We start from the raw sequence: 11,794 nt of genomic DNA, 5'->3' as shown, positions 1-11,794 counted from the left end.
CAATAGAAATCTGACACTACTCACTACAGGAATCAACAAACGCTCTACTCTACAACTTGGATGAAGGACTGTACGTGCCTAACAAATTTTCTTCACCTTTTTTTTGTTTAATTCTACCATACATGCAATAACTGTCAAGCTTACTCAATACCTATAACTCACTACAATATCACAAAAGAAACACACAGCATACTTTTTGTTTGTATTGAATACAAGTAATATAACTGCTTTCTTTTTCATCTCAATCTTCTCCACATGTGTTCATTATTCATTTTATGAATAACTCTGCAGTATTTTTTGATAAGTTTTCTGCAATTTCTCTCTCTTATTTGCTCACCATGCAATGATTTACAGGGTGGGGATTTTATAGCATTCTTATCTTCTCTGTTTTCTGACCGGAGCAAACAAATCTCTTTTCACACAAAATTTTTCTCGGTGTATTGAGCATGTGCCAACAGTGAGATGGGTGTTGCCGTTCTTAAAAGGCTGGTAGCGTAGACTAAACATTGCAAAGTGCCAATTTTCGGGCCACTCTACAGATTCCATACGGAAATGTAATGTTGCCATCTTGCAAAAATGGTGCAAAATGGTGCACTAGCTGACCCCACGATGACTCTAAGAATTTACGTTCGAAGCACCGCCGCAAGATATGACCGTGTACAACAACACGTGCTCGCCATGAAAACAAGGAAAAAGAAAAGTTCTGAGATCACAGAACACTTCATCATCACAGTACAAAGGATGAACACAGACAAGGCAAGAAAAATAATCAAATATCTGACAGAAAAATGTCTTTTCACATCACTTTATAATCAGCATATACAGCAGATACATCTGTTAATCTTAATTTTTCCTCAACTTTTTGTGTGATTTTTTTTTTTTTTTTTTTTACTCTTCTCATCAAGTATTTCTTTAGAATGATTCTTCTGGCCATGTTGATTTATGGTACTTTGTTGGATGGCAGAATGATCTCATTGTTTCTCCTCTGTCGGACTCTGGGCGTCGCCGTTATCCCCCATCACCTTTTTACGCTCCTGGACCTGTTTGATGTGATTATTCTGAAAGGGAGAGAGAGAGAAAGATAGATAGAGAGAGAAAGAAAGAGAGAGATAGAGTTAAATGCCTGAATTCAAACACACTAGAATGAAGAGCGAGTATTAAAGGGACTGTACAGTACTGGTTGAGGTGAAGATTTGTGCTTTGAACATTTCTAAGTGAGATAATGAGAAACCTCTTATGAAATATGAAAGAGCATGTACTTTTAAGAACGATTCAACGTTTATTGATGAAAATTGGTTTTCAAATGGCTGAGATATCCCCCAAAAATGATAATAGTAAAAAGCGACAGGCCACACCTTTTATTAGGATCTCTTTGTTTCGCCTTGTTTTTGGATATCTCAGCCATTTTAAAACCGATTTTCATCAAATGTAACCCGCTACAACAAAAAGGTCCTAAAGTCGCGCACGGTCGAAGCCGTGAAAATCGAGTTTGAAGTCAGAGCATTAAAATTGGTCAAAACTTACAATTTTCTGATTTTGATATATTATTGGAGTCTAACATGTCTTCTATCATCTGTCGAAATTTTGAAGCAAAATGATCAAAGGAAAGACCAAAAAATAGCGTTTTTCTGAGCCATGTTTTTTGGCGTTTCAACGAAGCAGAAACTGGTTCGAAAATTTGGATTGAGCGCCACAGATAGGTTCCGCCCCTAACAACGACCAGAGTGATCTCATTGGTCAGTTTGCTGCTTGCTGCTAACCGAAGCGTGAAGCTCGCGCACTGCCCAGTCGACTGGTGCGTGTGGGTGGGGTGCGCTATGCTCAGCCGCTTCTCACATCCTGGTCACTGATTGGTTGGTGAGGAGACCGCCGACGCTGATGTGCTTGAATGAACTCTTCGGGGGTTACTAGGGCTTACCTTCTATTGTCCAGAGGTGAAAACTGACTTGCATGTCCGTTGATCGCGATTGCGTCGAAAGGAAGACTTTTAGGGCACTTTTTTCGAAACAGTGATTTTCCAGACGTCTCGACATGCTCTCTTTTAAACATCGATATCTCCGCAGCCGATTATTTTTATAAAATGTGTTATATATCAATCTAAAGCAGAAAGATTAGGGGATTATATCGTGCAATTTTCAAATAATCGACCTCGCCCGACTTTAGGATCATTTTGTTGTAGCGGGTCACAAATAAACTTTTGATACCCCTTCGAATTGCATTCTCCTTGATATCTCATGGAGTGAATTCTGAATATCTTGCAAAATGTTAACAGCTAAATCATCACCTCAACCAAAACTATACACACCCTTTAAAAGAGAATGGAGTGCAGGTAGATATGAACTACACAGTTGTATAGTTGAGTCAAATATTGCAAGGACTACAAATTTGATTAATTGGCGTGGTTTTTTTTTTCTGGTTATTTACCAAAGGTATGTAATTCAGACAATCTACAGATTCATGTACATGTCGCTCAAGTTATGACAAAGTCGTTGGGACTGGCAGATTTCTTTCATTATATTGAAATGTATTATAGCTGAACGACAAAGTATATAAAAATACGAAGACATTAATTTGTGGACCTGAAGTTTTTACTGACTTGTAACGAGAGGTTTGTCACACCATGTTCGGTAAAATAGGACGGCACTGTATTTTATGAGTAGACCTCCCAACCTTTCTGACTGAAAAATAGGGATGATTTGGCTCAAAAGTAGGAAAGAAAGAGCAGTTCCCATAGGAGAGTGTAGCAAAATTATCAAGAAAAATAGGAAACTTCTATCGAAACAAGAGCTAGGAATGGTCAAATTTCAGATTCTTTCCTCCAAATTCAGAATGGTTGGGAGGTGTATGAGTATTGGTGAATTGAATGGGTTTGGAGGAAAGCAATTTTTTTGACCTGAAAATTCCCTAGCATCAGAGAGCATGTTTTTTTTTAAAGTATACCAAGACGTTTTGCCCAAAGAAAAGAGCTGCAGTATACATTGTTTATCACGCACGCTGTGTGTATGTGTCCGCATGCCCTTGTGAAGTTGTGTGCAAATTTCTTTGCAAGGGTGAGGGTCGGCTTACTCGATGACAACAACTGATTGATTCAAGTGAGGCAATGCTCGCTGGGTCACTTGTCCCCAAGAGTGACGGATAGCCTGAAAAGCCGACATGCAGAACTCAATTTCAGGATGGGAAAATGGAAGGGCTTGAACGAAGTGTAATTTATTCATGGCCAAATCGAGAATTGTTGCCGCAGGCTAAAAAGCACACAGTGTACGATTACGATTGAGATAGGCAGAAATGCCACGTAGAATCTCTATTGCGGACACAAGTCGGAAGTTGTTAAGCTGACACATTTTGGGTCAAGGCTTTAATACTATCTACGAGACATTGTGGAGGGATAGGGTTCCGTTTAATAGAGATTTACATGAGTATTCAATCACCATCCTGAAGAATCAGGACAGTGAGGGAAAATGTAAAAAGACCCCCCCGCCAAAAAAAAAAAGGGGGAGATTAGATCTACATCACTTCTGTTAAAATGCTAGGTGAAAATTTTGCGCAGAACGGCTTTGTCAATAATAGTTTGGTGATAATGATGTGTGGTACAATTGTATCTCATGGAAAATGCCATCTTGATATTGTGCATTATTCTTTGCTTTCACCAAATTTCCAAATTAACATTACAGTACACTTGCTCTATCAAAAGAGTAGAGCAGTGTCACATGTTTTGCTAGACAAATGTAATTTCACTTCGGCTTTACTATTTAAAGCAGTTCTAACTGATATGTATCAGCTGCAATTACTAAAAAGGGACAAGGGAAAAAAAAAAGACAGAAATACCCCTACCCTACATTTCTGTACTGTGATACACTGCCAAGAATAATACAGAGTAACTAGTATGTTGTTGCCATGGCAACTTTCTTTTTGTCACTGCTGACAAATATGTCTTGCAAAACTTTACACAGAGTTGAACATGCTTGCAAAATTTCCTTTGAATTGCTGGAAAACTTTAGAAGTAGTTTGATCCGCAACAGACAGATTAGCCAACCATATGCTGACTTCTACCCATTTAAAACTTTTTTTTAGTGTGGGTATAAGAACACGAAAAAAAAAAGGAACCTCCTCTTTCTTCCTAAGGGGAACTCGTGTGGCAACACCTCCCTCCTTTAGACCCACCTTCTCTTGGAACTTGGACTTGAGGGCCTCCTTGTTGGCTTGCAGCTTTACCTCCACCTTACTCATCTTCTCCGTCAGCTGCTTCTCAGTCTCCGTCTTGAAGACGGTGTTCTTCTCAGCGACCTTGGCCTGGGCCTCGATGATGCGGGCATTCTCCTTGGCGAGCTGCTCCAGCATCTGAGTCTCGACGGACTGAAGAGAAGGAATGAAAGGAAGGAGAGGACATTTGTGACCCTGCACCTCAAAACAAACAAAAAGTTGCCAGACATGAATTCTTAGTTAAGACCATATTCTGAAAGAGCAGATTTTAAGCTTTGAAATGATGTATAACTCAAATCAAATGGACTCTCCTATAAAAGCTATCTAAATATTGGAAAGAAAGCACAAACTCAGGAAAAGTGTGAACTGAGAAAAGAGGCTCTGAAGTACAGTGTCTATTCAAGAGCTTTCTTTACCAAACCGTGCTGGCTGTGCGATGAATGGGACAAAAAAGCAGGAAGTAAACCACCAGAGTAACAACAATGAAGGGATTATCAAATTAAACTGAAATTAAACATGCCTCATTAACACATTTGGTCCATAATTAATGCCAACTTTTAAAGCAGTAGCACTATCCTTTCAAGAGATATTAGAGTTGAAAGTGAGGAGTGTGGACAAGGTTTTTCAGAAATGAAAAAGGGATTCTAAAGACTCACCTAATCACACTATTCTACCAAAAACGTTCAAGATAAACTGCTAAAAAAAACACACTTTCTTGCCCGTTTTATGATACCAAATTTTAGCATAATGTTAAAGAAGACCCGCTCTTTCAGAAAATATGAAAAAGTCAAGTTTGGCTAGGTTGACCCATTTCACTTATTTTCAGTCCTCACACAAACTCAGTGTAAGCGACTTTATGTTCGTTTTGAGGCGCACGGTCACATATGAGAACTGAAACACATTTGGGCATTTCCAAAGTAAAAGGTTACTTTTCAGGGATGTCTCTTTAATTTCTGTTTCCAATGTGCAGTAACCCCAAATACAATCTGATCTTGAAGAACACTTTAATGAGAGATACAATGCCCCAAAATTGCTTCAGACAAGCAATCAATTATTAAAATTTATGACAAAATATAAAATTTTGGGTGAGTGCGTGTAACACAGGACAGAAATCTATGTACTAACATATGAAGGTAAAACTATGAATGCTCATTGAAACTTTGTTGTTTATCAATTGAATGGTTAAATTTTGATGAGAGAAGATAATAACAGCTGTAAAATTCTATTGGATATTGTGTTTTATACCATTTCTAGACTTAGTGGTGAACGCGCGTAACATGGACAGACCAAAATGTGACAAGTTGTAAAGGCAGCACTGTGACAGCAGAGGTACATCTTCTTCATGTTTCAATTAATCATCAGTTTTGAGCTCTATTGAGGAGACTGGGCGTGGTGGGAAGGGTGTCAGGGGTAGGGAATTAAAACATTTTGAAATTCATTCACAGGTAGATGAAGCCAATAAAATGAAGTACTGCTTCAGTTTTGCATTCTCCGATATATCTGAGATATCCACTTCACCATCACAAAAGCTTGAAAATAACAAAACAGGATATCAAGATGTATTAAGCACTCGGTAAACAACTTTTATAGATACCTCAACAACAACAACAAAAGAAAGCTTCTAGCATGGAAATGGAAAAGGCCAAACAGGTTATTGTGAACTGGTTTGATGTCATAGGGGAAATAAAGGATTATCAAGCAAGAACTATTTTGGGCAGATCCTGGAAATGTTGTTGCGGTAAATGTCATGCATAAACAAAAATCACTGCAGGATCCACAAATACGATACAAACAAACTCTATTTGAGAATAAAAATCAAAGCTACAGTTGAATGCCTGGCACTGCCCCTACATGATAATACTAAAGATGTTGGAATTGTAGCATAGTGGCAAGCTTGCAATTCATCATACACCATTGTACAGCGACTCCATTGCACACAACACCATTCTACACAAATATGTATCACACAGACATTCAAGACACATCTATCCCTGTATATTACACAATGAAATCTGCATAGCAGACAGATTGTAATAGGTACAATACAGTACCCCCCCCCCCTTCCAATAGAGCAGACTTCATTAGCATTCGAATCCAAATGCTAGCAATCCCTAGGGGCCACCAGTCCCCTGCTGTCACGGCGCTGTGCAACGCTGATCACTACTGTCGTAAAAGCAGATGGAATATACGTGAATAGTCAACCAGGAAGGCCACTTAGGGGTATCTAAGGGGAGAGGGAGTGCGTGATATTACCTTGATTTCGCAAAAATCCTGGCTAATACCACGGCAACTGCATGCAGTCACTCGTAGTAAGTGATGGATCATGGGTGGTCTACAACCTGCATGCGTAAAGCATGGAGTTTACTGTTTAAAACAAGGAACATTCGCGACATGAAATTTGTCATGCGAATCTTGGCTCCTCACGAAATTCATGAAAATGTCATGCCCACAAAAATTTCTTGCTTTAGGTCTGTGTATACAGTTAGCATATCAAACAGGCATTTGCGTATTTTGATGCAAGACTATCTGGTACTACTTGAGAGCCTGATACAACCCTTCAACATATGCATTACAGTACTTGGGCATGAGAATCTAAATTTTGAATTCCCCGTTTCCTTGTATTGTAAATACTGTAGTGTCATGTTTTGACACGCCCTATTTGGTAATATGTGTGCATCATTCTCCCTTTCTCCTCTCCTAGTCATTTTTCATGGCAGCATGGCAGTTTATTCCTTAAAGGCATAATTTACCATTTGCAGACGAAACAAAAACCCAGCGTTAGTGCTGCAAAATAGTTTTAAAATGTGAGTTAGGGATAGAAACAACAAATATAAAGATTTTAATCATTAAAATCAATGTTAAGTACTGTTAAATATAGGAAAACCAGAACAATAGTTGAAATAAAATTGTTTCTAGACTCAAACTGTCCACAGTCATGGTTTAGTGAGAAAAATAGTGATATCTCCTTGAATTTTAGGCTTTCTAGCGAAATTTTTATATGGTAGGATGTTTTGTGATACAACTGACCTACAGAATATGCATCAAATGTGATAACTCAAACATTCTTTAAATCACTGCTCCCAATGGTAAACACTACATGTACCTTTAATGACCCTTCATAATATTATGTCTTCATAATAGGCCGAAGTAACCAAGGCTTTTTGCATTTTACATCTCTTGACTCTGGCTCAGTCCTATACTTCCTTTAAAGATCTATCCTAATAGTTTATTTGTTTGATTGCAGTGATTCTTTTAGCTATTATACAGTGGACTCCCGTTATAACGAAGTCCTCAGGACCGGCAATTTTCTTTCATTATATTGAAATTTCTTTATCAGAACAAATAAACAATAAAGAACCAGATAATTTTGCAGGCTGAATTTTTACTTTGTTGTTTACCAACCGACATTTCGTTATAACCGTGTTCGTTATAACGGGAGTGCACTGTATATATATATACCCATATTTTCCTCTCTCTCTCTCTTATCTTAAAATCTTATTTTATCCCTCTCTATGCTGACTGACTTTTTATACTTTAAATTTGCCAAGCTGCCTGCGCTGCATCATATCAGCTTCCCTTGAAAACCTGCCCTCTCATACCTAGGCTAGACACACCCATTCAAATGCAAGTGTCACAGCTGAGTGAAAAAAAAAATAATCACACACATATACTTTCTCCACACATCCATTCCTTAAGATGCTAAATTTGTCATGCTGCGAGATCTGTGAAAGGTATCCCACTTCAGCAGGGTGCTACATAAGCACTTGCCCAATTGCCAGGGGCAAGAGACAATCAAATTTGGGCAAGTGTTTTTGAACAAGGAGAACAAATGCTTGCATGAATTCGGCAAGCAAAAAAGTTTTGAATCCACCATTTTTTCACTTATTCCCCCTAACAAACTCACAAAGTCAACCATACAGAAGCCCAAAGATAATGACAGTTTAGTGATGCAGCATACTTTAAGTTAATATTTTATTTTAGCAATTTCCCGACACTTACATGAAGAACCCAAAAGCAATGCAACAGCAACACTTGGTCGGACCATGTTTGTTGAATACTCCATTGTACTTGTAAGTGTGCGAACCAATGTGTGAGCACTGTTCATTCAAATGATATTGTTTTATTAAGCCCTTGACTTAGACATGATTTTCTAATTATAACAGTAAGTATTTCTTAATATTTTTGGAATTCCTTTTTGGGCAAGTAAAATTAATATTCGGGGCAAGTGTTTCCCAGCAAATTTGAAAATCTGCTTGACCGACCAGGCAAGTGGTTTAAAAAAAAAAAGTTGTGTGACACCATGTTCAGCACGACTTTCCTCACCCTTCTCCTCCTTTCAGCCTCCTGGAGCTTAGCGTTGATCTCGTCTAACGACGTGGTGCTCTTGCTCTTGGGTGGAGACAGGGGGCACTTGTTTGGGTCGGGCTCCTTGTCATCCAGGTTCAGTTCAAAGGAGACACCACCGGAGGTCTTTAATTCTGCTTTGGAAAACAATTTCATAAATAGCAAGAATACAGATGACTGTTGTCTTTATTAAGACTGGAAAACAGGTCAGAAGACTATTATGAAATCTCTGTATAAATCATATTATGAAATAAAATGCATATACTCTACTATATGTACTACTGGTATAAATGCACTACAGTGCATCCACGCACATATTACAGTTCAGCATTAAAACATGACTTTAGTCTGGGCTTTGAAGAAAAATGCTGTATCTAACACTACACTCAGATTAATTGACGTCTCTGGATCATTTTAATCAGGCTGACACTTGTAATTGACATTCTATTATTAAAAATGAAGGTAACCGTTCAGTGAGCACCAGAAGGTAGAAATAGTCCACATAACGGATGGATACAGTTCATCTGATTTCAAGGTGAGATAAATCATGTCATTACATTAAAAGGATTTTTTTCTTTACGGGAAATGAACAAACCCACTGTAATGTATATCATTTGTATAGTTTCAGAATGGCAGCTCTAAATCAGACAGTTCAGCATCCAAACGGAATTTAAACAAATACAGTAATCTTTAGGTGCGCTAATGGATCAATATGAAATATCAATCATAAAAATCTTTGAGAGAATAAAAGAAATTTTAAGAAAAGAGGAAAAACAAAGGATGGATATGACATGATATCATATATGATATATGATTTTATATCATATTTCTGTGCCCCTAACTATCCAACAAACATCTGGAATGAAAGCACAAAGATAATACTGTTCATCAATTGCCTACAGTCCCTTCTAAAGGTGAAAACTGACAAATAGGAAATATATACATAAATTCAAGGCATTTGGCGTATGAAGGGATATCTAGAACAGTGACGCTATCTTCATAAGATATGAAGACAGCGGGACAAGGTCTACTCAAGTCAATCTTTTCTTTTCTTTGCCTTTTTTGCTTAAATCTAATACATGTACATGTATTCTTCCTACCAAGAAAGAGAGAGCTTATTATATTCCTTGAATTCTGTACCTCTTCAGTATCACCTTTCCACTGTAATAGTGCTAGTTTACATGTACTTGTAGGCCCTTTGATGAGGCATGGCATATAAATGGATACTTTCACACTTGTAGGTTGTTGGTTTTTTTTTTTTAATCCCTTCATCCTTTTCTAGTCAGATACTCGTACATGTGGTTTCTTTTTGATTAACACAAAAATATTGAAAAAGCATTGCTTGCTTCAACTTAGTGCCATGCAATAAAAACTCTACCCCCCCCCCAAAAAAAAAAGAAAAAAAAAGCAAAGACATCATGAAAATACTTCTTTCAGCAGTATGTATTAACACATGTCATACAGTATATAAAATGTAGTGTCTGATAGCCACTTTAGAGTGAGGTGCAGAAAGAATGTGTAAGTGTTAAAACACAATGACCAGGCAACAGTGACCTTTAGCCCGTACTTGTTGCCATGGTAACGGTACATGTCTGTAAAGTGTGAAAGGTAATGATTGATGAATTCCTTTCATGATTCACATGTGGCAACTTTCATGACTGCAAGAGTGGGATTCTGAACTATACATTTAATACAGTATGTATCCAAATACAAATAGATTTGTACGTGTACAGTATATATGTACCACTAACATTATAAAAGATCATAAAATTTTATACATTTATAATTAAACATGATATTTTACACTATTAAGAAGAAACGCTATGTTTGATAAGTATTAAACTATTCTAGTATAAACTTACGAATGCAAAATCAAAGAATTTCTATGAGGGTCAAATTCTTTTGAAGACGTTACTTCTTATGAAATGGACATTAGATTATTGATACCTACAATGTAGAAAAAAAATAAATAAAACTCTAGCTAGAAAAAAAAAATATCTAGCTACATATTGTATCAAGTGTTTTGTCTCCTTGACAAATATTCAATTAAGGAATTCATACACAAAGGACAAGACCCAAGAGATTTAATTAGAACATCTTTTCTACACAAAAAAAGAGCTTTCTCAGATATAAATGTCAGACACCAGCAAATTTGCAAGCAGTCTTTTATAATTTCAGTATCTTCAAAAATCAGCAAAGGCCATCAATTATGCTAATTCGATCTCTATCACATAAATCCTTCCAAAAGGCAGCCACAATCTATGAAAAGTGCCCAATGCTGGAAATAAAAAGGAGTGAGAAAGAGAGAGAGAGAGAGAGAGAGAGGTTATAAAGTCTCATATTTCTTGTGACACTATTGGGGAAGGTTGTCCTAAGCAGCGCCTGCAAATTGAGAATCCAACGGCACCGTGTGGGGAGATAAGCTTTTGGAAAATTGGACGAGACTCAATGAGAAACATGACGCAGCGCCGAAAAGCGAAGGGCCTCGAGAAATCTAGGGATCGTTAGGGGTGATTGTCGATCCGACACTGTGTCGACGGTACCCAGACACTCCCTAATGGCAAAGAGAGTGAGTGGCTAATATCTTGTCATCACAAATCGCTCGGAAGCAGACAGTAGAAGGTTGTGCGTGTAGTCTTCCTTCAGAGTCTCTGCTTTTTGTATTGGTTTTTCTTCCACTTTTTAGTTCTCCGTTATTAAAATACGATGTACATGTATGTCCACAAAATTCTACAGATCTATACATGTGATACACTACCAGTAGTGTCACATTTAATGCACTCTATAATTACCAGATCACTGTAACATGTGTGTGATGTACAGACTTTGCCAATGAGAGTGGAATATCAAAATTCTACATTCATGAGGGAAGTGTGCACACACACACACACACACACACAGAAAAAAAAAATACAAACACGCATAAACACATTGTCTGGCACATCAAGACTACACAATAAACAACAGCTGTGAGAAACACTGACTCAGTGATGAAACCTACAATGGTGAATTTGAACACATGACTGAGCTTGCAAATATCAGGGCCCCATTTCATAAAAGATGTTAGGATGACAACTCTTGCTGGAATGACAACTTTCCACAGCAAACTGCCAATCAGGAAGCTGGATTCTTTTCGTTACCATGACAATTGTCATTCCAGCAAAGAGTTGTCATCAAATCAATTCTTTATGAAATGGGGCCCTGGTCCCCATACAGTGTTGTATCTCCTAGACTGTACAACTTGTATCTT

At 37.7% G+C, this 11,794-nt stretch overlaps 1 protein-coding gene across 2 annotated transcripts in view; it reads right to left on the bottom strand.

The window, feature by feature from the left end:
• Nucleotides 1-260: 260 nt before the first annotated feature.
• LOC139729142 (stathmin-like) overlaps nucleotides 261-11,794 on the bottom strand; it is a 28,515-nt gene continuing 16,981 nt past the window's right edge. The window contains exons 2-4 of one of the 2 annotated variants that reach the window (XM_071640074.1): nucleotides 8,524-8,681; nucleotides 4,162-4,353; nucleotides 261-1,058 (exon numbers count right to left, since the gene is read on the bottom strand). In XM_071640074.1, coding sequence (XP_071496175.1) covers nucleotides 972-1,058; nucleotides 4,162-4,353; nucleotides 8,524-8,681 — 437 coding nt within the window. In that variant the 3' untranslated portion in view covers nucleotides 261-971. The remainder of the gene's footprint in view (nucleotides 1,059-4,161; nucleotides 4,354-8,523; nucleotides 8,682-11,794) is intronic. The other variant, XM_071640082.1, reaches the window with a different exon arrangement.

This window comes from Diadema antillarum, unplaced genomic scaffold, assembly GCF_040938485.1.
Source record: "Diadema antillarum isolate AM-2024a unplaced genomic scaffold, OU_Dant_1.0 scf00000020, whole genome shotgun sequence".
In the NCBI taxonomy this organism is placed as follows: domain Eukaryota; kingdom Metazoa; phylum Echinodermata; class Echinoidea; order Diadematoida; family Diadematidae; genus Diadema; species Diadema antillarum.
This window is presented reverse-complemented; position numbering and strand designations above follow the sequence as displayed.